General features: G+C 44.9%; 1 protein-coding gene across 5 annotated transcripts in view; it reads right to left on the bottom strand.

Annotated features, from left to right (window-relative positions):
• The window catches only part of LOC139763901 (glutamate receptor-like), a 52887-nt gene that overhangs the window by 6425 nt on the left and 19089 nt on the right, over positions 1-27373 (bottom strand). Inside the window, exons 1-10 of one of the 5 annotated variants that reach the window (XR_011716288.1) lie at positions 9041-11951; positions 8662-8704; positions 8045-8239; positions 7552-7712; positions 5142-5180; positions 4135-4992; positions 3165-3365; positions 2316-2474; positions 1926-2014; positions 1425-1519 (exon numbers count right to left, since the gene is read on the bottom strand). Coding sequence is in view for 4 of the 5 variants with exons in the window: in XM_071690320.1 (XP_071546421.1) it covers positions 1425-1519; positions 1926-2014; positions 2316-2474; positions 3165-3365; positions 4135-4992; positions 5142-5180; positions 7552-7712; positions 8045-8239; positions 8662-8704; positions 9041-9160 (1960 nt within the window). In the remaining variant the exon portion in view is untranslated. Of the gene's footprint in view, positions 1-1424; positions 1520-1925; positions 2015-2315; positions 2475-3164; positions 3366-4134; positions 4993-5141; positions 5181-7551; positions 7713-8044; positions 8240-8661; positions 8705-9040; positions 11952-27373 lie in introns of those variants that run through there. The other 4 variants (XM_071690320.1, XM_071690317.1, XM_071690318.1 and 1 more) reach the window with 4 other exon arrangements.

The raw sequence follows: 27373 nt of genomic DNA, 5'->3' as shown, positions 1-27373 counted from the left end.
CCGTAGCGGGGATGATGCTCTGCCTCTCTACCTCTGCTTCTTATGCCCACCTTATGACCCTTTCCAGTAACCTTTTCTACATCCATACCTCAAATATTCCGAAACCATCAAAATCACTTGTGTCCACCCGTGCCACTACACGACCTGACGACGCGGCCCTCCTGCCTGTACAGGTTACGGTGAGATGAGGGGCAAATGCGTTCCCACAGTCAGGGAAATCTTAGGTACGATTAACTGGCAGTCCGACTTTCGCTTCAAGTCTTACACTCCTCTCTTTTTCATTTCATTCCCTCCACTTTCACTATAGCATACTAGAACAGAACTGCTCAAAGACGTACTGTCACATACACATTCATTTCAATTCGAACCTAAAATGAAACACAACTCTGAAACACTATTTACGAAGCAGTTCACTTACGGTTTGATATTTAGCCCGTAAGATCAACTTTACATTGATCGTATCCTTGTCTTTTATACCTGAATAATGAATGGATGTCTTTTACTGTGGGTATGACCTTACAACACCTCATGAAAGGAATATTTTCCTAACTTGCCGTTCGTGTAAACATAAACCAAAGTTGATCACACTTTCAAGTTCTGGAACACCGTGACTGACTTGCCGCTACCTATGTGATAAAGGACGCTGAAGTCGCCCAGTGTTATGAATGTAGTCAGTCATCATCGATCACATTATAGACGTCTTTTTTTCGTTTTTCTTGTATATTATCCCGTTCTAAGAGCACTTCACTATCTAATGCATGCTCCTCATAACAAAATGACGGGGTTTACACTGTTTAAGCACTAAGACACGTATATCACCATAAACACAAAACACTCTCATACCTAATCGCTTTACGAACTTGTCCGACAGTGTTGTCGAACTCTCCAAGCCAGCTCGAGCAATGGCGATATCATTGTCGCCGTCAAACGAAATTACTACCAACTACTGAGACAAAACCTTTGACTTTCCAGGTATTACAATATCTTTTTCTTATATGCGAAATATCTCTTAAGTAATATCTTAGATTCTAACGTGTGAAAATGGGTAAAATTTCGAGACTTGAAAGTCTGGAACCGAGTGAAAATTCGACACTAACACCAGACCAGCCTTACGTGAAACCCCATAGATGAAGGCCTCATATCATGTTAAACCCTACACACTCTTCACTAGGATGGAACTTCCCTCAACCATGGCACTGAAGACCCTTCGATTTGATGGTCTTGCCTATAAACTGACCCTAAAGGTCTAGTCAAAGGCTTTTAAGTGGAAGGTCAGGAACCAGGCTATCATACTCGAGGGTGCTATGTGTGTACCTTTGTGAACTCTAGGATCGTACCGTCGTACTCGAGGACTTTAGTTACACGAGAAGCATAGCAGATATTAAACTTGAAAATACAGGATAGTTCTGCGTTCTTCCACTTACTTTGGTTGAGGAAGAGCTTCAGTGTCGCAGCCACAGCGCCGCCGTAGGAGAGCCGCTGCCGATAGACACCGCCTGCGCCTCGCCCGCTCAGGAGACTGCAGTACAGAAAACATGACCTTCGATGATACGTTGCCTCAACTGCTAACTCTCCTGTGTGACTAAATGAAGAGTTTCAGGACTTGATTTCCTTCTGGTACCACTGATAGCACCATCAATACTATCATTATTGTATCTATGGTTGTTATTGTCATTAAAGCAACCCGATATCTTCAGACACCATCATAGTAATTGTCCATCTACCTACTCTCAACCATTGGAAAAGAAGAGAAATCTTCGGTTGAGATCTTATACACATGAGAAGCAATCAAAACACACTCAGCCTGTAAACAAGAAGACCCATCCCCAGATATGGGGGTCCATCTGTGAACAATATGAGCCATCTGTAAATACACAGGCCCAGATGGTGAAATGAAGACCCACCTGCAGACATGTAAGACCTACCTGTCACTTCTATCATAATGCAGGATGTAGTCAAAAGCCCACAGGAGGTTCCCTGTCACCACTCCCACCGCCACGATTGACAACCACACCTGTAAGATAGATGCTGAGTGGCACTGCCAAGAGTGTCAGCTGTGATGAGCCATACCTCTCAACAGATGTGCAGTGTCACTAGTAATAACAGTGTGAGCACTTTGCTCAGTAGAGCCACGAGTAATGGACAGTGCCCCAGTGAATGGCTCAAGTCAACAGAGCCACATCTGCACAAGACTCAGGGACGTGTATGTAATATGTGAAAGAGGCAGCAAGAATGTCTTTATATCATAATGTCATGCAACACAGAGTAGGAAAATGGTAATGTCTCCTTGCCACAGACAGCGGGGGTTTGCTCACCCATCCTGAGAATATCTGGAGGAGTAAGAAGGGAAGCTGGACCAAGTCCGGGGTCTTGGAGATGATGATGACCCCGTCTGTGCTGAACCACTCACTGAAGTCGATGGCTTGCGCCCGGGCCCACGACGGCGAGAAGTCCAGCGGCGACATGTCGGCCTCCTGCCGGCGGAGCGGGGACCAGGCATCACCGGCGGTACGTTGTGGTAAGAACGGTTTCAAGTGGGACGAGATGAAGCTCTTTTAGCAGGCGATTAGTCGTTAACGCTTTTCGTAAGGGATGCAATCGATAGGGGGTCAAAGAATGTATTTAAGTCTGTAGTTGATTTAGGATTTTGAGTGTGTGTTAAGGTATGTTGCCGATCAGGAGGTAATGACTGGATTTAGGGTAACAGAAGATTTCCTGCCAAGACGGAAAGGGATGAGGATGACGGAGTTGCTCTCGGGTAAAGTTGATGTGCCGGATTACAGAGGGTTACACCAAACGGGAACTCAGGGCACCGTCCTGAAGAGTTACGGTATGGTCCTGAGGAAGTGAAGGTATCATCTTAAAGCATCGTCATAGGGAGGTGAAGGTATCACCTTAAGGAAGTTAAAGTATCGTTATGGCGAAGTGAAGATATCGTCCTGAGGAAGTTGAGGTAGGCTATAAAAACGTTCAGGTGCTTTGCTAAGGAAATGAAGTTACTGTGTTTAGATGGCAGACGAAATACTGGGTAAAAACGTCTCAGGGCATAACTGTGGAGCAGTTATTACAGGAAACGAGAGAGAGAGAGAGAGAGAGAGAGAGAGAGAGAGAGAGAGAGAGAGAGAGAGAGAGAGAGAGAGAGAGAGAGAGAGAGAGCCACTCACCCCTCGCGTGAGGAAGCCCAACATGCCATTCCAGGAGCCGTTGAGGAGCTGGCTGCCGAAGGTGTTAGTGGCGGTGACGACGGCGGTGAAGTTGAGGCGGCGCTCTAGTACCCGCACCACCTCGGCCACATAGCCGTCCACCTCCCGCAGGGAGCTCCTCACCTGGCCCTCCTGCCCTCGAACCTCGAACACGCGAGGTTTCTGGCAGCGGGGAAGAAGGGTGGAAGACGTTTGCTGGAGGTGAAGACTGGATGAATCAAGGTCTACGTGGTGGAAACAAACACGGAAAACTAGAAATACTAACATTGTGCAGCAAGTCCAGAATGTTTCCCTCCGCGCTGTTACTCACCATCATGTTCACTGCAGAGAGAAACTCCACCAGACTCATCTTCACTACAGCCTCATCACTTACACCTTCATTACAGCCTCAACACTTGCACCTTGACTACAGCCTCAACACTTGCACCTTGACTAAACCCTCGATAAAAATCACTTTACCCTCAACACCACTAGCCTTCTACATGATCCACAGCCATCTTCTCGACATCCTTATGTTCACTACACCCTGGACATTGGTGTCGGTCATTAGATTATAACTACGAAACTGGAGCAATATTCTACAGATACAAAGGATCTACATCTAAGGTAACTGGGCCAGCTCCCTCGTGGAGAGGACTGTCTCACTTAAGTTCAACAAAGCTTCAGGCAGTGAAGATAAATTCTAGTATCAAAATCTAAGAAATTCTCATCTTTGGTCCTAATAAGAGACACAATAATCTCCTTCCTTTACGACGAGAGAGTTTCGTAATTATATACTATATGTGCTTTGTGTGTATACGTAAACACACACATCCAGCCTAAGTCAGGTGTGTGTATGAGTGTGTGGTGTGTGTGTGTGTGTGTGTGTGTGTGTGTGTGTGTGTGTGGTGTGTGTGTATTGTGAGTTACATCTATTTACACTGGGACTTACATGCACTGTGGTCAGCACCAAATCTCTGCCGTGGAAACCTGAAGATCGTGGCTGAATCTGTTGGCGGAGGACCATCCCTGAAGACCGTCTCCAGACTCCAGCTCGCTTAAGCGTCACGCTGCCGTCCCCGGGGTACATCGCTACGTGAAGACTCACTCCAGGCTCGACTGGGGAAGAGCTCATGACGCCAACAATGTTTTCCTGTCGTTTGGTCCTGGAAATACTCGGATACCAGCCTCTGGTCTGCCGTCTGAATCTTGAGGCACCTGAACTTTTGTGGATCTTACCTGGATCCTGCTCGTGGGCCGTGTTCATCCATCCTCTGGCGTTGTTAACATTTTGGTCGATGTCTACACCTTTTTCCTTAATTTCTCGTCGCCCATCTTTGTTTCTCATAATTTTCTGTTTCGAGGATGATTCACCCTCGCTCTGTTGATTATTTTCTGCTACATCGTCTATGAACAGCTGTTTTCTCAAGTTTTCGTTTGAATCTTCCTCTTTTTCCTTCTCTTCAGGAACTGGAAAACAGTCAGGATCATACGTGGCACTACAAGGAGGGGTCCTTTGAGCCCCAGGTTGGTGTACTACCGACGTGGTAACAATGTTGGTCATATACGAAGCCTTCTGGTCTTTGTGGCTCTTTCTTTCCCTCTTCCTCGCTTCCGTGTTCTCGTGTATGTCTTCCTCCGTCTCCTCCCAAGGGACATTCCTCCTCCTCTTCCTGGAAGGACTGGGGTCGGCGCGAGGCGTGTAGGACTGGAGAAGAAAGACATTCAGCTTCTCAGGGATGTGGCTCTCGAGCTGTGCCTTGAACACCCCGTCCTCCGGTTCAGTGGACACAAACAACCACTGAGTTTTCTGTAAGACAGACCACTCAAGCATAATGTTGGCCCTCAAGTGTAGTGTTCAGAAGTTCAGTCAACAGCCTGACACTTCCCTTCACAAATATCATCGCAGTATGTACCACAGGAACAGAGAAATAACAGCATAACTTACGTCTCACTTACTTTGATATTTACTGTCCTGTTGACGACCGAATCTCGGATCTGCCACAGAAGGAAAGAGACGAATCACTCATCAGTGACCAACAATACTTTTACAGTGGAAATGATCACATGTTAAAGATTTTACGTCTACGGTAAATTGGAAGAGGCAAGGCTCTCTCTAGTGTTGGGTGCTTACATGTTTGAATCATCACTTTACTCACTCACAGACAAATGTCCGACATTTTCATAAAGTATATGAGCCCCGGGCATTCTTGCGTTGGTTATGCAATACTATGAACGTAAGGTCGTAACATAACAACACTGCAGCGTCACACGCTCTGGGGACAAGAAACGACAGCCTTCAGTGTTAATGGGAAATACCAGAGCTGGCTGGCACTCACTAGCTCGCTTATAAGATATTTACACACTAATTATGTCGTGTGGCGACGTTCGGGAGTACTGGTTTGAGAGAGAGAGAGAGAGAGAGAGAGAGAGAGAGAGAGAGAGAGAGAGAGAGAGAGAGAGAGAGACATATTAGACCCTATAGATATCTTAAATCTTATTTCTATTCCATACTTTATAAGTATTTTACTGGACAATGGAATCCTCGGAAGTTTGTCACTAATAGCTTTTCATACCACCTACCTCCCCCCCTTGAGTACGACCCTTGTGTACGACCATCAGGTTAAAGGTCAGGGCATCATCCCCAGGCTGGGGGTAGCACCATCGTGCTCCATTGAGGATCATTCTTCCTCCGCCAGTAACAGATCTGGGCCAGGAGCTCTTCAGTGACCCGGGGTCACCAAGAACACGTTTTCCTGAGTGTCATGCAACGTGTCCCAGCTTACGGCACCTCCATGCTGGGATTCAGTGTACGGTCTTACGTCACTTAACGAGTGACTCATTTCCCCCTTGCTCGTGCGTGGAGTTTCCTCTCATATTGCACTGTGAAGGCCAAGGTGCAAAACAAGTATATACCAACATATCAAACATGTACAACGTAAAGTCTCTCATCTCTACGATGCACTACACAATAATACAAGTTAGATCCTTGTGGACCTTGAGGGGGGAAAAAACCACCAGCCGAGGTGGGACGTGCGCAGAGAACGGCGATGAATATTGTATTTGTGGTGCGCTTGCGAGAGACAGTTGTTGTCTGTTTGACTAGCGTTGCTGGAGAATAATCAGGAGCAGTTAGCGATGGAGGCGGATAGCATGATGGGGGGGGGGGGGGCATTATCATCCTAGGGTCAACCATGGATACAACCCAAACTGGAACATGAAAATCTAACAAAGTAAAACACGGGAACTAGAAAGTACTACGTCAATTTTTCTCTCCGAGTAGGTTGTGGGGATCAATTACTTCCGTCCGTGCCACAACCTACTTTGATAACTGTACATTCTACCCAGCACGTTCCTGCTCTCGACCAACGTATTGCTATCAGCACCTGACCCGCTAATCTACAGTTGGCCTTGCGTGACTTTATCGTTGAGATTTATGTGAATATTCCATAAAGTGCTGCCGGCATGCCAATATTCCATAAAGTGCTACCAGCATGTCAATATTCCACAAGGGACTACCAGCATGTCAATATTCCATAAGGTACTACCATCATAAGATATCATGACACATAAAACAAGAGTTACTACAAGTCCTCCCTATTATAACTTCTCCAGCTTCATCCGCTCCAAAATAAATCTTGCTTAGCCTATTCTTTGCAGAGCAAACGTTACGAGACTATAAACCAGACAACAATAGAGCATTCAAAATAGTTATGGGTGTATAACAACCACAAACATCTATGACCTACACAACGAAAACCAAGTTCCTTCAGTGCAACCCCACCTCAACATGCTCGGCACATAATTCTTTTGCGATAGCACTCGACCCATCCCAACCAGATCACTCCATAACCAACCAGCAACTCTCATTCTAAAACAAAAAGCTCACTCCAATAATTCAAACTCACGAGACATTCTCCTGATAAACAAAAAAGTGACAAGACATATTCACAGTGTAATGACAATAGGCACGCGTGAGAGAGAGAGAGAGAGAGAGAGAGAGAGAGAGAGAGAGAGAGAGAGAGAGAGAGAGAGAGAGTTACTTTGTTATGAACTAGCCATTAAAACCAATACTCCAACCGGACTGAATAACAGTCAGTGATAAAATCCAGGTAGTCGATCCAGGGAATGAATACTGTATACCTTAAATTGGCACCAGCAGACACCAAACAGAGTACGATCCCTGAGTAAGTACGAGGCTTACTTCACCGGTATAATGGCCTGGCCATTGACCAGACCCTGAGTGACAGGGATCAAGGCCCGCACCAGATAGCACCATAAATACAACACATGAAGGAGTTAGCGCGGGTGCTGTCTTAAAAGTATTTACACAGAAATCAGCGTCTGATTTCTTGATAATGTCACTCACGAAACGTAGGGAACTGCTGAGCCAGAGGGTGCCGCCCACCAGCACGTGTGTGGCCCCGTCCCGGTACAAGAAGCGGCCCAAGGCGGCCCTCCAGGATGGTGCTGCCCACACACTGACAGGAGCCTGGCTTACGGCCCACAACCGCCTAATGAAGGCCTCATCTGCGGGAAGGAATGGCTACGTTATCCATAACTATATATATATATATATATATATATATATATATATATATATATATATATATATATATATATATTCTTTCTTTCATACTATTCGCCATTTCCCGCGTTAGCGAGATAGCGTTCAGATCACAGGAAGTGATTTGGAGGTGGGATGCCAATGATGGAGCTCCGAATGGTAACATACCGGAGGTGGAGGCGGGGAAGGCAGTCTCGGAACGGTAAGAACTAGGCTACGAGAAGCTAGTAGGGGCAAGGACTAGACCAAGTGGGGCTGGGGGGCAAGAACTGGCCTAAGGCTAAAAGGGACTGACCTGGTGGGCCACTAAAGCAGAGGTAGAAGTGGTTCGCTTCGAGACGGACCGACTCGGGTAGGTTGGCCAGAGTTGACCCCGTGGCCGCCCCCAAGGATGCCCCTAGACCTGGGGCTAGAAAGACACTGGACCCAGGATTCCAACCCACCACTTGAGGATCCCGAAGACCAGATCCACTAGAAGCAGCCACAACACCTGACGAACAGAATGTCACTTGTATGCATCAAAATACTTTGTTTACATCTAGTCTGACACTTCACTAATACGTCACTGTTTAAAATACGTGCTGTATCAAGAATTAAATCTCCCATATTATTCTATCAACAAGAAAGAATGGAAGCAAATCTCAACATTAATAAAAAATGTAATAAATGGGTAAAAAACAACGTTCAGAATATTTCTGATGCAAAATTTAACCCCTTGATCAAGATGGCACGACGGCACGATCCGTGATCATGCCGGCACAACCCATGAGCACCAAGATACGATCCTCGAATGAGACGGTACGACTCTCAAGCACCTGTGTAAGACCCATCTAGGCAAGACGACTACTAATACCCATCAATTAAACTAATTTATTACATAAGCGTCAAATAGAACAACTACGATATACTCACCAACGAGGAGAAGCCACAAGGTCGTAGCCATTACCACCATAACCTGAAAAATATATCATTAACGCACACAGAGAGGTCAACATTACAGCATCATGATCATCGCGTCAAATTACAATAATCCGAACAGTATAAGTTTCAGCAGACTATTACAAAACAGTTCATTTTATGGTACCATTAGCCTGATAAGGTATGTACAGCGCTGTAAGATGTACATGTACAACGGAACAAGGTATGTAGTGAGGGAGTACAATATAACACGATGTATGGTGTGCAAGGGTACAAAGTGCTAAGTCCAAGATCAAATTAAATTCAGGACAAGTGAAATATACAGAAAATCAAGAAGACGTAAAAATCCGAATGATGAGGCGTGTATACATACCTTACTGATCCTCCCGGGTGGAGCTAACGTAACGTATGACGCTGCCGCAGTGTTGGTGTCAAGTGGTTCACGTAATACTAGGCTCTGGTTTTTATCAGATCTAGGATCGATCCCCCGCATGCCTCGTGCGACGTTGGTGTATTCGTTAACTCGCACTCCCTTCTAAAACAATCACTCAACAAACGCTTCGTACATTTGCCATATATCTTTATCAATCACAGTATATACATAGGACAACCATGGTATACATACCATACACCACTGAACATAACAATAATCACCACAACACGCCCAAGGTACACACACCCTAATATACATATGAGGAAAGGACTAAAACCAAAGACTTATACATTAATCCAACTAAGCTTCAGGGTAATGAGGCTTTAGATGTCTAACAGCTTTCCTTTTCAACGGTCACTTAACGTCTGTTGAACAATATTTCTAATGTGTCCTTTCGACATTCTTTGGACACCATGCTTCTTGCATGTTCCTTAGGTATTCATTCAACATATCAAATTTCTAATTCCTTCGGGCGCTTCTTTAGTTCCTTAAAGGTCTACTAGACACACTTCATCGTCGTCTAGCAGTTTATGAAGCCTTACCTTAGGAATACCAGCACTTCTGGGGTGTCCTTCTAGATCACCATGAACATTCCTTCAGAGTCCCACGTTTTTTCTTAATGGTTCTGGAGTTCCATAAGTGCTTCTTCACACAGTCCAATTAGCTGTCCCTCGGGCATCTCAAGGACACTTCTTGAGCGTTCCTTAGTGTCCATAGCGTGCCTTAGACGTCTTTAGCGTCCCCCGAACATGCCATGGGCGTCCCCCTAGTGTCCCTCAGGCAAACCAGTGCCAAAATTCCAATTCATTCCAATGTACCAATTTCTATTCTCTACAGATCGTTCCATTTCGTTTTGAAAGTATATATTTGTCAATAATTCATACTTAACATCTTAATCACATCTTTTCATAATTCTAAGGTACAAAGATTACATGTAACAGTAACTACTCTATTCTAAACCTAGTGGTTAACTTATACCACAATTTGACGGACAGACAACAATAGGTGAGCGAAAACTGCAGACATGAGCAGATTTTTGGCCGTTGTATTTTCCTGCCGACCCAAATAGCACGCCTGTGACGCCAGTCCAGTGTTGCCATATTTCAAAGATGTTCCGTATGTGTGACGGTAATACCACAAAATCTATCCTTAAACCTCTTGCTGATATCCCCAGAACAATGCCAAAGTCCCTAGCACACAGAGAGTCATCAGTGGAACCGGGTAAACAAAATTAAGGGAAATATATGTAAGTGGAAATAAATAATTCTGAAATGAGTCACACGAGAGAAGCAATATGGCCTAAGTTCAGGAGAGAAGTGCTGGTTTGTTGTTATTATTGGAGATGTGGAGTACCTGACGGGATATACTCTTGCTTCTGCTCAAATATCGGTGTATGCTCTTACTCTCCTGATACAAGGTGGATCTCTTTTGTTGTCGGTACTGTGTAGCGGGATTCTGTGCTTAGAGTTCACTGAATACTCCAACAGGTTCCGATGCTGATGAGCTATGTTAGCGAAGCACCTATGGACAATAATAATTATCTTCCTCTCGCCATACACCCTTACATGAAGCCTTACATGTACCTTCTATGAAAATAATGTATTTATGGGCACTTCTACATAGTGATTTATTTCTCATACCCATAACGCAACGTGTGATATATGTTCATATTCTCCATCATGAGTGTTGACTCATGAGCTGTATACTTCCTGAATGCCAAAGACTACTTACGATTATTATACCGACCTCCCTGTCTTCCCATTTCCCCTCTTTCATGTTTTCTTTTTTCCGTTTTCGTGTTCACTGTATCCTTTCCTTTAGCTTTTCTTATTCTCCAGAGCTGATCTGTTTTCTTTCAAGAAAGAAACTCTAATATGGCAGAAGCTAACGTGGCTTGGCGTCTCGGAATACGATCTCCGTATAAGACTTCTCTCTTTTACACAGTGATCATTAATTCCTCCTCGGGTTAAAGTATAGGTTTACACTCACTATACACGAGGACTGCCAGACACAGTACCGGCGCATGCTCATAGATGGCGTTCATGCTGAAGCATCGAAGCCTCGGAGGCATGATGTTGAACCTCGCTTTCATGGCATACAAATATTGAAGGATTTTCGAAAGCACACTGTCAGTAGATTCATAGTAGGCGTTAAATAAAGTCAATTTATAAAAACTCAACAGTGAAGCTTGAGAGTTTAGCATATCTACAGATGGCGCTTCTACCGTATTGCGGTATCAGCGTCTCAACAGCATAGTGGACAGTGCAAGGAAAGAAGGGAATCAGCTTATTCATACGTCTCAGTATCTTCAGTGTCCCTACACCACTGGCTGATGTCCGACTGATGTATGTGTTTACCAGCAAGTGCGTTTGAATACATTCGTAAAAATGTGTGAACGAATCTCTCCTTGATTCAACATTAACATTCCTGTGCTGACGTCACAAAACATTCTCGCTTTTCCACCTCTGAACTTATAAGTCCCCCCACAACCTCTCGTCCATTCCAGTCGTCTCGATAGCCAGTTATCCGACTCTTTAAAGAAGTATCTGACCTTTGATTTTCAGGATAAATACGGCCAACTCTTGTAAAATGTCGGCCAAATGTTGATGTGGCGACCTTTGCGTTGTTAGTGTGGTCTAGGGGAGCGGAGACCTGACCTGACCTGTGTGTTATTGATGTTCTCGGCCCTGGGCTTCCAGCACCGCCAGAATTCTATCTCAAATTTATGGGATTCTTAAACACCTCAAGCTGAAGCAAGTGCGGGTAGAATTAGAATTCAATATCTCTCTCTTTAACATGATGGGGGTCAGAGACAGCCCCAGTCTCTAAATGCCAACCCGAGAAGAGATTTACATTCAACAAGATTCATTTTCATACAAAGTACATCACCTATAAATATCTTAGGATATATATATATATATATATATATATATATATATATATATATATATATATATATATATATAATTTTTCTTATACTTATCATTTTGCCTTCAAGATGGTCACAACTGTGAAATGTTTTTACCACTATCATGTCGGCTAATGTTGAGAAGACTTAGAAGAACGAATCTCAAAACGTTACAGAACAACACACTGAATACCAGAAAATTCTTTTAGGAAAAACAGCATCTCGCAGCACCAGGACAAACACATCAACATTTCCCAGCAGCAGGGAAAAGCATCTTTGATCACTGATATATAAAGAGTAGATTTCCCTAGCCAGACAGAACGCGAGCAACCCATCATGGTACACATGGCTATGCATCAGCTGGAGAATAACATATTCTGCGCATGAATGCCTAAGGCCTCCGCGAGCTACTCACTGCGCATGCCAAAGCTTCTGGCGCCATGGAGATGCGCACGTTTTGCCATAGGTGGTATGACTGCGCAGGTCTATTCTTACCTTGGGCGTACGGTAGACATTACTGGGGGAGTGGGGTGGGAGTGGGTTGGGGGGTTGTTCAGTTATGGTGATGGTGGTGGGGGGAGGGAGGGGGGGGGGGTCGTGCACGACTCCTCCCCTACACTACCAGGCTAACGACGACACCTGCACTTCCCCTACACCCACTACCTGACGTACACCACCAACCTACGCCCACACACACACACCCAGCCACACACCACACCGTACCACCAGACCTACGCCACGACCACACACACACACACACACCACGCCCACAGTGACTGTATTGGCTCATCACACACATCTTCACAACACACATCACACTTTGTTACTCACATTACTCAAGGCACGGCAGACGTCTACACATGGCGGTCACGTCTTCTGTCTTGGTACTATTGCCTTACACGGCAGGTAAACAGCTCACATCATCACGACTGGACGAGGACAACTGTTCCTTAGTAAACACAAACACAGATAAGCATGACAGCGGCTATGACACCAAGAATCCAGATTCTGGTTCGGGATGGCTCGAAAATAGAGTTCTTCAGTACGGGTCAGCGGTGTTTGGAAAAGATGCAAACATGAGAAATATGTAGAAAACACCAAGAAAACAAAGCAAAATGATTCATAAACGGCAGAAAAACGTTTATGTACATAAAGATCCGGAGCTTTAGGTGAACGAGGCCTCATGAAGCAGGAGTTACGTGCTCATTCATACAGCGGCTGTTACGTCACTTGAATCTTACTACGGTCGATCAAGCCAAGATGGCTGCCAGTGATATAACGGACCATTAGCTCTTATTCTTAATGTCTGAGATGACAATTCTTCTGACGACAAGTTCCTGTGATACGCCTGCAATAAGAGAACGAACCACGATGAACACGCAGCTTCGCAATCCAAAACTTGACAAATAAAACTATTTCAGAGACCAAACCAACGAGAAATTACTCTTTGAGAACCCGAACCTTAACGTACATCTTGCTTCACATGCCAAACCTAAACGAATGAACTGATTCAGAACCTGAACCTAAATGAATGAACTGCTTCAAGATCGAAACTAGAGCAATGACCTGCTTTACAGCAGAAACATAGGCACAGTAACTGTCTCTGAATCCGAAAAATATTAATATTAGCTGTTCCAGAAAACAAAGCTTGGATCGAGGGACTTCAGATGAGCTCATGCTGAACTTGTCGAGAAAGGCGCTGTTCACTGCAGTGATGACATCACTGCGACAGCATACATGCAGGATACAGCGGGCAACAATATCTATCAAGAAAAGTGGAAAGAAAAAAAACATCAGCGAAGAAGTTGCAAAAATGCCTGCCATCAAGGAAGAGTCACAGCGAGGTTAAACAAACAGATGCACAGGGGAAAATTACAAATCAGATGATGGATAATTATTTTCAAAATCTTCAGTCGAAATGAAGGCTGAGTTGGTGCCATTTGTCGGTCTTCGTTAACCCCTTAATATGAGGATGATCCTTGAGTATGATAGTCAGGTCAAAGGTCACGCCATCATACCCAGGGTAGCATCGTCGTGCGCAAGGGATGTGACAGGCGACATCAACCGCCACTAAGTCATCACGTTCCTGGTGTTACCTGCCCACCTCACGACGGCCCCCCTCAAGACCACATCAAGAAAACTCCAAATCCCCAGCAAGACCCGAGGGCGAATTTCCACAACGTCACCAAGACTCGTGGGTAACCCCACCAGGATTCTAGACACCCCGTCGAGACCTTGCAGTTCGTGCTACACGAGGCTCTCGAACCAACGATCTCAGGAAGACCTCAAGGAGGACCTCCTCTGACCTCAACAGTGCCTCAGCCCCAGCAGGAGGGAACTACGAGTTCAAACACATACCTCAAGGACCACCCGGCCGCGACCCCACAATAGCCTTCACTAAAGCCCTCGACTACCTGAGGACAACCCCCAACAACTCCAGCAAGACTTGCTCACAATAATAACAGCTGCGATAAAAAACGACATTTCTCAGCGACATCACCTCACCTCATCACCACCCGGCACTTTACCTCTTCTAAGTTTACGAATTTTACTTTTAAATGAAAATGGCAAGAGCCTGTTTTAGGAGGACAAGTTACCTATCCTAAGTATCTATTTGCAACAGTTACACATAATATGGCTACCATCTTGCAGGTAACTTTCGGGGGTCGACAAACTCTCTTATTTAGGGACGCGTTGGGGTTGCCAAGTACATCATGGGCCTGACTCATAGGGAGGCGTTGGCTGGAAGGGTGGAGGGTGAGGGAGGAGTGTGGGTGGTGGTGTGGAGTGGGTGGTGATGATTGTGGGGAGAGGTTGAGGGTGGCAGTGGTAGCATGCATGACGTCAGAGGCGTTGTAAATGTGAGGAGGAAGGAGGCATGTGAGGAGCTACAGCGAAAGTGATCAGAGATGAGTAAAGCATGAGATGGTGGAGGACGAGCGTATGTACGACTGAATCGTTTATATAGAGAGTTAAGTGATTCCGTTCATAGCCAGAGGTGTAGCCAGATGTGGTGTTTGTGGATTATTGTAATGAACTGATTCTATGTTTACCGTTAATATGCCTCTCTCAAGGAAGGTGACAGATATCGGATGTAAGAGTAGTGTTGGAGACGGCCACAGCCGTGTTAGAGATAGAGACAATTATGTTGGAGATACAGGTGATAGGAAGGAAATGTCAGTAATGGCCACATTTATAAACACGTTGCTAAGTACCGAAAGAGAAATATGAAAACGGGACAACAAACATATAAATGAAAATAACAGAAACATGAACAGAAGGATATAAGGTAAAATCTGAGACGCATGAAGCGTAAAATTACCTTACGAAAAGAAGAAAAGAGAATAACTTTAGAAATAAATAAAACCTTGTCTATCAAGGTAACGCAGCCAATGAAGAGAATTTATACGCCGGAAAATAAGTTAAATTAGCGTTCCATGAAGCGCGACCTTATGATCTAACGTCTAAAAATGATGTAGGTCCCCCTCCACCCCTCATATTCTCTGAGGATTTGATGATCTTCCTCGTAGGTCGTATGGACAATTATGTGGTTACCTGTCGGTCACGTGATTAGGTGCCGGACGACGAAACGTTGGGCTACCCACGTCTGATACTTTTACTACCACGAACCACAGCGTGATACAAAGTATTGAACCATGTAATTGGAACACTCAATAAGTTATTTAGCAAAAAAGAAAAAAAAAACTCTCTGTCTTGTTATTTAGAATAAATAGTGGTCTCTCTTTCTTCCTTATATATATATATATATATATATATATATATATATATATATATATATATATATATATATATATATATATATATATATACTAGGAAGGTCCACCAGGTAGCTACCTGTACACCGCACTAGGACCAGGTCGCTGAAGCAGCGGGCCAGCACAGCCGGCGTGGTAGACCCGCTGTTGGCGCTCAGCTGATGTATATATACACACCAGCAAAAACCTCTGTGTACACTCCTGCCAGGCTGTGGCCAGGCCTGCTGACATAGGCTGTGGCCAGGCCTGCTGACACAGGTTGTGGCCAGGCCTGCTGACACAGGTTGTGGCCAGGCCTGCTGACACGGGCTGTGGCCTGGCCTGCTGACACAGGCTGAGCTGACCATCCTCAGCAGCCTCTCCTCCCCCCAGCAGCCAGGTCCACTCCACGAGTCCTGACCATGTTCACGGGGTCACCTCCTCTCGTGAGGGTTCCCAACCCTGTGAAAACGCCTCATGATAAAATCATTTGATTTCAGCTGAGGGGAAATTACTCCGACGGACCCGCTGTCTCGTTAGTCTTACAACAGAAGATGATTACGACCCGCAGAATTGGCTTGTTAGCTAGAGTCTTTAAGCCAGGGTCAGGACCAAAGAGGGAGGTAGGATGAAGTAAACCTCAGGTGAAATTAGGTTCGATTTCGCTGGTGGGCAAGAAAGTGCAACTGACGTCCCAAAAAATAAAATCACGTAGAGGAGGACATCTCTCTTCACCGTGTTCGAGACACCATCCACCCTGCGCCAGCCTCTGATTCCTTCCATTTGATAGCGAAGCCCACATGACGTCACCCAGACACTGACTCACATGGTAAATTTACGCGGGCGTATCGCGGGCTATACTACCATATTCACTTCCTCCGGATGTTCCCTGTATGCCTCGCCACCAGCTGTACCGTCATACGTGTCAGAGAACGAACGAAAGAGTCTTAACCTTGCCCAAGTACTTGCTGTCCAGCCGTGGAATCACAGTTTCCAACTGGCACGCTCAGGAGGTACATTTTTTGGAAAGTAAGGCTGGGGATGGGGACGCATCTTTCAATTCTGTTATATAAGTCCTCAAAACGTAAACACGTTGCATCGTGGGTGTTGTTTTGGAACAAAAAGATGAGAAAATAGAAGGCACTACAGCTATGTGGTTTTGTCTCTTATCTCTCTCTAGTTTTCATATAATTATTTCTTACCTTTCACAGCTTTCTCTTGTGACTACTCACCACTTTACCAATGATCTCTCGTTGTTTACTAACTTACTATTCATCACTGTTCTTCCTGGTTGTATCTTATATTCTGCCTCTGACTGATTTTCATCTCGCCCTATCTCTCATCGCATCTCTTCTTATGCCATGACTTATGATTTTGTTCCTTTCCAAGTGTTCCCTGTCTTTGTTCCATCTGTTCTGTATTCCCAACCGTAACCATGTTGGGGTACAGAAAATGGACCCCGTGAACCAGGTGAGTGGAGGAGAGAAAGGCCCCACCTCTGAGAGAAAGAGGGACCCCTGCACCAGTTGATGAAGAGGGGATACATGCACCAGCTAAGACGCCCTATTTACCAGCTGAGAGAACGATCTTTCACTATCTGAGTACAAGTGGTTCGTGAAAGGAAGAGAACGTGTGTTCCCTTTACCAGCTGAGAGAAGCGAGGGGGAGGAAGGGCTACGTACCCCACCTGTGGGGGGGTTGGCACCCCAGGCCAGGCGGGCCCAAAGGCAGCTCACACCGCCCTCGTCAGCCGAGGGTACTTTACCCGGAACCCGAGACCCGGGACCGGTTCCAACGGACTCCGGCCGGCATTCCGAGAGAGAGAGAGAGAGAGAGAGAGAGAGAGAGAGAGAGAGAGAGAGAGAGAGAGAGAGAGAGAGAGAGAGAGAGAGAGAGAGGTGTCTCCTTATTCCTCTATCTCTGTGAGGGACGTACCCTACAAGTCAGGATTATTAACAATATTCGTGACGCGGACGAGATGGATCCCGAACAAGGTCGTCGTCGTCGTCGAGAGAGAGAGAGAGAGAGAGAGAGAGAGAGAGAGAGAGAGAGAGAGAGAGAGAGAGAGAGAGAGAGAGAGAGAGAGAGAGAGAGAGAGAGAGAGAGAGAGAATCCTGGGCACGCACGAGAAACCCGAACCGAAGGTTTTACCCCAAAGGCACGCCACAGTCTCAGGGCATCGTGAGTCTGTTTTCTGTGCTTGATGTTGGTGGTACCCTGCTGCCTGCTGCACCCCTGCTCGATGGCGGTGACGTCCTGGTACCTACTAGACCCCTGCTTTATAGGACAAGCGTAGAACAGCAGCGGATAAGTGGTAAAGCAGAGGAGGATTCAGACCAGCAGTGGTGCAGAGGGGAACTTAAACAAACCCAAGGAGGAGGAGTGGAATACCAGAGGTACAGCAGAAGCAGCGGGAATATAGAGCAGAAGCAGAGACGTAGCAGAGCAGCGGTGCCGTGAGGTAGCCCGCCAGACATGGGGGTCTTGCCTGAGTAAGAAAGACTATGTATAGCAGAGACGTGTGACCCTTGCTGGTGGGAAGGGACCTGGGTTGGGGGTGGCCTGGATAACTGGGAGTGGGCTGGATAACTGAGGGTAGGCTGGATAACTGTTGCCTCTAGCATATCTCATGTGTGACTTTCTTCCTCCACTCTTCTTCCCTCGCTTGTCTGACTGCTGATGTCTGTCTTCTCCAAACATCACCATCACTCATGTATATTTTTCCGTATCTCGTTCCACTTCTCCCCAGGTGAATGCTCGAATCAGACTGATGGTTGACCCCTGGGGGAATCTCTCATCCCCTAGTGAGCCTCTCCTCCAGTTTATTAGTTCCCGATTTGTTTGCAAGCATCCATCACTGGCGCCCTACACCTGTTCCATCTTGCTGTCATACCAGCCACCATGATCGCTCATCACGTTTTTCCTGACTTCACTCATAATTCTGTCTGGTGTTTGAGAACTAATTTGATTCGGTTTCTTCAGCCTTGACCTTGTCATTCACTTGGTGCACCGCTGGTTTATCCATGATCACCCAGAGCTTGTACAGATCTGGTGGCAAACGCTCCCGCCCTCCAAATAATTTTCGTATCAATGATTGGTTCCCATGGTCGTCCAGCTCAGGGTTGACCTAGCTCATTTATAACTGAGCCCTTTCTTTATGTTTCTACTTCTCACCTGTATCTTGTCATACTTCCTAAATATAGACAACTGTTTTGAATCTTACCAGACCATTCCACTGGGACTAATCTACGTTTTAATACACCCTAGAAACTGTAGGTTTGGACATACCTATCTGTATGTCACGTAATGGGAATCCTTCACTTATAGAGCTCCAGATCTTAAACTTACGTTTCTGTTCTGCAACTTTTCGACTTCTGTATTTTGTCAACATTCACAGTTTCATCACTTAGTTTGATCCATGTATTGCTGTTCAAGAAGAAAGTAAGTTTGTGAGCAAGTCATTTCACGTTTTTTCTTTCACTGTGCATGAAATAATGGCTTTAAATCTCTCATTCTAACCCAGTCTTTCGTTGCCAGCCTCTAGACCTTCTCTATAGCTCACTATGCTTTCTAAGCCCAAACTTCAGAAGTATGTCCCAATTTTTATCTGCCATACTATGCGGAGTTTGCTGAGTATTTCTTGATCCATGTGCTTGGGTGTGATTCTTCTATAATGGGCAGCAGACAGTCTTTCTTATTATAAATTTCTCCCACGGAAGAGGAACCTGGCGAGAGGTTAGGTACAACGTCATCCCTCAAGTTCAACTCGAACACACGTTCCTGATGCTTATTTCCTGTTTGACACTATTCTTATTGAGGCCCAGACGAACTTTGGAATTTGTCGAAGTACTCTTATACGTTGTGGTGTGTGTGTGTGTGTGTGTGTGTGTGTGTGTGTGTGTGTGTGTGTGTGTGTGTGTGTGTGTGTGTGTGGTTGACCCTTTAAGCAACAATGAACCATTATCAGTGAACCTACTGATGAGAGGGAAGCCACAGGAGAGCTTCGTCAAGTTGGCCCTAAGGCTGCCACACTATTACAACTAGAGGAGGTCCCAAGTGATGGCCTGGGGTAGCACGGATGACAGGGTCTGTGCTGGTTGCTTGAGTTCTCCTTCAAACATGATCAGTATTTCTCCCGCTAATCTCCAGCGATTGGGAAAACCCGTTCCTTACGGATATTCAGGGAGGCATTTGGCGGCTGGGCTGGTGGTGGTAGCGGCGCATCGAGACGAGCCTGGCACAACAGACTGGCCTGGCCGATGAGCCGAGGCAGCAAGAGAAAAATATTTATTTCTCGCTGTGAAGAACGAAATTACTAGCAGATGAAATGCCGAGTAGGGAATATGTACTTCTCAACACCAATGGCTAAATTACCATTACTTAATGATTATATTGTTATCATTAATTCATATATTAATGAACTTCAGGCGAGGGATACCCTCGTGTACATGTTTTGGGAAGTGAAAATGAAAGGTTTTTATCTCTTCTTTATTCTTGTTGAAGGTTGTAAGAAAAGTATTTGTTGCCACACAGAAATACTTCAGATATAATTAAGAATTCTCTTCCTCAATTACTTAAGTAAACAGCTGTTCATGGCGAAATATAAAAAGATATGCTAAGCCGAACTGATGTTTTGGTTACCCGGCCTGACAAGCAAATCCTATGAGAACCATCAAGTAGATCCCAAAATTATCTATCTTAGAAAAGTGAAAATTGGAAGGTGATATGATGAAGATATTGAACATTATCGACACTCTCGATCTAAGTAGCTTATCAAATGCTAGATTCACCCTTTCCAGTGGACACAGACTCAAGGGCAAAGGCTTTACTTCGAGTGAGGCAGAGGATTCAACAGGTTTGTGAACATATGGAAATATGTACAGGTGAGAGTGGGCCACACCATACATACATTAAAGAACAAACTTAAGAAAGGTTTGCCTTCCAGTTCAGAGAGATTGGCTTAAGAGAACAGGGCACTTTAATAACATAAAAGTGTATGCAGCAGAAATGAAAAAAAGAGAACAGGAAAAAATAGTATTTCATGACCACTAATATAATGAAAGAGGCATTTTGTATTGTTATCATTATCGTCATCACTTTCAGCAATAATAAAAAAATCATGATGATGAAAACAATAAAACAACAGCATATTACTACTGCTGATAATGATAATTGCTATTATATCATTATCATTATCTCTACCAATGTATAATTACAGACACTTAAGACATGACCTGAAACATGGAATAATCAGGGATGATTCTCGGATGTTAATTCATGTTCTGGTTGACAGATATACTGATAGATTAATCCGATTAATCTGGTAGGTTTTAAGCCTTCACCAGGAAGGGAGGAGCCACCTGTGCCTTCATTTTAATCGTTCACAATAAGAGAACGTACCACCAGGACAGCATAACACAATGCCCAGTCAGGTGGTGCTATTCGGAAGGCACTAGTTACGACGAACTAGATCACCATGGTTAATGAAGAGTAGAATAAGCGGAAGAGACTAGTTGGAGGAAAATAAAGCGAGAGAGAGTTGAGTGAAGTACAGAAGAACAGCTCTGATGACCGGGCCCCCAGGAATGATGAACTCCTTCAAGGAATAACTCTCACTCTTCCTCGCCCTACTGTCCAAGTCCTCCAACCAGAAGGTGTCGCTGGTGAGGACCAGCGTCATATGACGAAGTACAACGATGAGAGTATCGGTGCCATGGCCTAGACCCGTAGTGGCACCGATGCCAAGTAGGGAGGACGGTGGAGTGGAGGGCCACCGGTATTTATAGTCCACACGGTGCCAAACTTAAACTGACGAAGACCGTGCTTCAGTGGCACTCCCTCCACCCGCTAACACTTTCCCTGGCATCTTACTTCACTCTGGCACTAGGGGCTGGGTCCTCTGTATGACGAGAGGAGTGTTTGTGTTACACAGCGACTTACGTCTTCCACTAGATCAAACTGCCTTGTCTCGAACCCACCTATCGGCTTGTCAGTCAGCGAAATAATTTCTGAAACGTAGACAACCACACTGAATATTCAAGACCCAGCAGATGTGGGGCGATACACAGGGGTGGAGTGAGTCATCAGGCTCCGGAACCCCACCCATCTGCCCTCACATACCCATGGACCCTCCCATGAAATGTTTACACCGCGGGGGGGCTGGGCTGGGCTAGTCTCCCTCCTCCTGCACCTTCACACGTCCCTCTCTCACCGCTCCCTAAGCCATCCTGGCAGCCCCGGAACCTGCACGGGAGGAGGCGAAGCGATAGGATCAAGATCATCACATTCCATTAGCACCCCCTGCACAGTAGGGACGCAGCCAGACGGTACTACACTGGACGTTATGTAACACATAGAGTCACACACTAGTGCTTAAGACAACAGAGGAGCAGCAGAAGTAGGAATATTAGGACAGGGATCTTGGCAAGGGTCTTCGAGCCAAGTATTTCGTTACTAGAGCAGAAACTATCAAGTACACAAAGCAAGTGCAGGAAATTCAGGCCTTGATACCCACACGGGACTTACCAACGATGGTTTCAGGTAACGAAGGAATACCACCGTGGGTCTTGGTAACGACAAGTTAGCTTCAGAATGGGTGAACCACTCGTTACCTTCCTCAAGAGCCTCAGGTCCCATGCAGGGGCGGTCGCTTCCAAGCAAGTGGTCCATACTATTACCTACAACTGATATCGTATCGAGGCCCAGGACACAGCACGCCACCCACTGCCATACGACTGAAGATCATCACAGGACACGGGAGTTCTCCACTCTGACAAACGGGTAAAAAGGCAGCCACGTGAAACTGAAAGCAAGAGCCACGAATCTATTCTCTCCGATTGGGTTCGACAACGTTTTCTTTATGTGAGTAATCACCTGCTGAAGACGTTGTTGAAACTAACTGGGGAGAATGGATTCCTGGCTCTTGCTTCTGGTTTACGTTGCTGCCGCTTACCCTTGTGAGGAAATCTCTATGTACGACGTGACTGTTACTGCTCTGTTAACACAAACTTCTCATACTTTATATACACTGTCATCTTTTTTTAAGTGAAGACCATTTACAAGAGACACATGATTTTCGTTGTTATCATAAGATGATTTTCATTCCTATGTTACAGATCTCTTTACTTTTCTTATATAGCAACCAACATGGCACAGGCAAAATAAACATGCCCTAGTCTTTGTTACCTATGGTAAACAATATATGCGTTTGTAGACCGGACTCTTAAAGGTGGAAAAGGTACAGGAGGAGAGAAAGGCAAAAGAAAGAAGAATATACCGCAGTTTCGTCATTTAGAGAAAACCAGTAATGTCGGTCGATCCTCGTGCAGCAGATCTTTACAGAAAAAAACTATGGGAAGCAGCAGTCAGTCGCTGGCCACGAGTCCAAACTTTAGGGGATGAGACACGCAGATAACCCAAGACAGTAGCTGTAGATATGACACCAGTAGAACGGGGAGAGGGAAGCAACATTACGTGCGACGGCAAAGGATGATTGAAGAGATGTGATGGTTGAAGAGAGAATAAGACTGAAGGTGAACGGGATAACTTTCTGTTAAGGAAAACGTATTCACAGTTCTCAAGGGGACCTACCTGTCGTTCTCAAGGAGGTCGTCTTGTCGTTCTCAAGGGGTCGACCTCTTTTTCTCAAGGAGGTCGACTCATCTTTCTCGGGTTGACCTATTGCTCTCAAGGAGGTCGATACACCTTTCTCGTAGAGTCGACTCGTCTTTCTTAAAGGGTCGATGCTTTGTTCTTTCTCCAGGGGTCGTCCTGTCGTTCTCAGGGAGGGCGACCGGTCGTACTCAGTTATTTCGGTCGTTATCCTCTCGGCGTTACTCCACTGTGCCTCAGGTGGACCTTCGCTATGTCGTCTCACCATCTGTGGTGCATGGCTTAGCTGTGCAGCCTCTGGGCTTAGCTGATGCTGGGAACTAAACCTTATCGAATCAGCACCTGAGTGTAGCTGATGGAAGGAATGAAAGCTACTTAGCTTCTACAATTTGCAGGTGGACGAAATTAAAACATTAGCTGGTGAGGAGACCCAAATTCATGTACAGAGCTGGGTAAACCTTACCTACTTAGCTTTTCGGTGTAGCCAATGAAGAAGACTGAAGATTTATTTGAGCAGTATCTGGACGTAGCTGACGAAGGCAAAACCTTACCGACTTAGCTGCTGAAGTTTAACCCTCCTTTAATTAACTTCTGGATTTAGTTATGGGTAAAAACTCGTCTCCTTAGCTTCCACTTTTAGCTACTCAAGGTTAACCCCACCTACGTAGCTTCTTAGTTTAGTTGAAGGCTGAACCTCAACCACTTAGCTTCTGGGCTTAGCTGGTGAAGGCTGTACTTCATCGAGGTAGCTTCTGGGTGCATCGAAAGGCTAAACCACCACTTAGCCTTTGGATTTAGCTGAAGGCTAAATCTCATTCATGTGTCTTCTTGGTTTAAGTGAGGGCTATACACATCTAGCTTCTAGGTTCAGCTAGCTGAGACTTGATCTCGCTCACTTAGGTTTTGGGTTTGGCGGATGAAGGCTACGCATGATCTTCACAGTTCAGCTGGTACACTTGAGAGCAGGTTCCCGTACAGCCTGTATGATGCCCTTGATCACAGCTGCTTACACGTCAATTAGCTGCAAAAGGCGGTTCAGTTTGGGCCATACATCTAGTTATAGCTGGGGGAGGGAGAGGAAAGGGAGGCAACCTTGTGTGACCTTGCCAAGTGCTTTGGGCTCTGCATGCCATAATATATTAGGCATTTTTATTCAGATATCTTCGCACCCCAGACTTAGGCTGTGTTTGTGCTGAAGACATCCAGGCGCTCTTAAATCCCTTGTAGCTCTTCTGTTTACCTAAACTCTCTCTCTCTCTCACTCATATTTTCATGGTCCTCCCACGTCTTATCGTTGTGACATCATCATTCATCATAAGAACATTGAGTGATCAGCACAACAGCCAATTATTAATAGTTTGAATTAAGATACTTCCATTAGGGATTGAATAGAGGTAAATGAGAACTTTGTTTATTTGTATCACATGCTCAAGTGAGAGCCACTCTACCCTATATCATAACAGATAATACGCTTTCACAGTATGGCATATAAAGGATAGTAGAAGTGGTTACACAAAATAAGTAGAGCTGTAATTGTAAAGAACTATATTTACCGGTCTACAGATATGACGTGCAAAGTTGAAGGCTTATATCTGTGAAATACAAGGGTTACAGGCCTACACATGTGCAGCATAAGGGTTACAGATTTATATATGTAGAACACAATGGTACAGGCCAGTATCTGTGGAGCAGAAGGATTAAAGGTCTATAAATGAAGTTAAAAAAGGTAAAAAATTAGCAGATTGCTTGTACCCCTGGTCAGACAGGACAAGCAGCACCTAACAAACCACCATCTAGAGATACTGTGTAGCCGTTAGCAACTCGAGGATCAAGAGTTTTAACCTCTGCTTTTTTCCTTCCACAGCAAATATTTTGAAGCTCTTCCTCCTCATATGCTCCCCCCAATCTTTATACGTTTTCTCCAATCAAGGAGGTCCATCATCACTTAAAGAACAGGTGAAAGTTTTCTTAACAAGTGCCAGGTGATCAGATCCATATTGTAAAGAACTATGGCTGTTAAGTACAAAGGATAGTAAGCTGTGACACTAAAGCACAAGGGATAGTGAGCTCTGACAGCCAGAAACTGCTTACTCTATAAATAAACATCTTACTCACTGGTCCGACTCCCACTTACTCGTTCATCCAATTTTAATATTTTACTATTTCACTCGTAGTGATGGCAACAAACTGTTGGGCAAACGTTTTACCTCGATTGAAGTGAAGTTCTTCTTTGGCAGGATTATCAAAACATGGAATGATTGACCAATAAGAGTCATGAAAGCAATATCATAGATACGTTTAAGAACAGACTCTGATAAATATTTTGCTTCCAGTCCACGACTCGTATCATTTGCGCTCCCTTAGTCACACTGACAATTTATAGGTTTTTCTCTTGAAATGATCTGTATGCCTTCCTACTTTTACCACACTGATCTGTGAGTTTCTGTTATCTTCTACCGTAAACAGTCCTGAAGGAACCCAATGGTCTGTTGCTGCTAGAATTCCTTTGCAACATAAACATGTCCTCTGGCGTACCAACGAATGTGGAACACATCCAAATGAAACTGACAGTAACGTTGGAACAGCAGAACATTCTCATATGCGCCTCCTTAGCTACATATAGAGCTTACAGGTATTTCCTTTAAATCATTCTTTATTCTCTTACAGCACTTAATCTCTGAGTTTCTGACCTCTTCCACAATCACAAACAACCTCGAAAAGACTTACTGGTCTGTTGTTCTCTGAATTCCTTTGTATTCGTATCAACTTAAGATACTTCCCAAATGGAAGTATTGAAGGAATTTTTCCACCCTAAGTATTATTCTAGTACCAATGTCTCAGTGAAATTCCTGAGGTATTGCCTCATATGACAAGACCAGAGTTCAGTGTACATAATTCCAAGGAATTTCCCTCGTATCCTCTGTAAGCATAGCACAAGACGGTTTACGTAGACACGACGAGTCTCCTGTCAACAATGAAGGCAACTTCCAGTAGCAGGGAAACGTAGATTCCTTTAGAGTGCGAAGCTCTTCTGCGAGACTGTGCTCTCGCTGGTACAACCTCGTCAAAGTTGACTTTTCACTTGCAAGCGGAGTCCGGTAACACACACACACACACACACACACGTGCCATGTAAATATATTTCTATATTCCACTTGCTTGACACGTTCTCTGATAGTCACATTTATGTCTCTCTGATGGAGTTAGTTCTTGCTGTTGCTTATTCTTTCTACTGGTCCCATTTACTTGCACTGTGTAGAAATGATGTTGTTTTACAATCAATTTTGGAAAAAAAAAATAACTGGTTAACTTTAGCGTTTCATTCTTAAAAGCCGGGTAGTGATTAAGTTTCATGGTGCAAGTATTGTCTGGCTATGGTGCAGATGTCTGGTTATGGTGCAAGGGTTGTCTGGCTATGGTGCAATTGTTGGTTGGTTATGGCGCAGGTATTGGCCAGTTATGGTGCAAAGTATTGGCTGAAACCTAGTCTGCAATGCTAGTTAAAGCAGAGATGCAAGTGGTGGTTAATGGTTCAAATCAGTTTACGTGCAAGTGTTCTAAAGTTAACATTTCTGGGAAAGTTATTTATACCTGGCCGAGTCAAAGCGTGTGGCTCGTCCGGCAGTACTTGTTTCACTAGGCATGCCTCTCCCACACTCACCAGCCAGCCCAGACCTGGATTACACGCAGCTAGGAGGCAGCTGGGGGAAATGAAAATGTCTGTCGACAGTGCAAACCCACCTACAACAATCTATACCTTTGATAAAAATAACAACCTAACATAGCCAATGATATCCCCCCCTCCCCAACTTGTAATTAAAACAAAACCCAGGGTGTTGAAGAGTATATAACTCATACACGAGAGTGGAATGATGGTTATTCCAGAAAGATGAATCACCCTTGCGCCAATATGATGCGAATCTCCTCGACGTGAGAACAGATTTAGCAAATAATTCAACTGTGTAACTTACCAGACGTCAGCTGAAAGCCTTCGCTCGC

This window comes from Panulirus ornatus, chromosome 48, assembly GCF_036320965.1.
Source record: "Panulirus ornatus isolate Po-2019 chromosome 48, ASM3632096v1, whole genome shotgun sequence".
Lineage (NCBI taxonomy): Eukaryota > Metazoa > Arthropoda > Malacostraca > Decapoda > Palinuridae > Panulirus > Panulirus ornatus.
The sequence above is the reverse complement of the archived record's forward strand: the minus strand, read 5'-3'. Positions and strand labels throughout refer to the sequence as shown.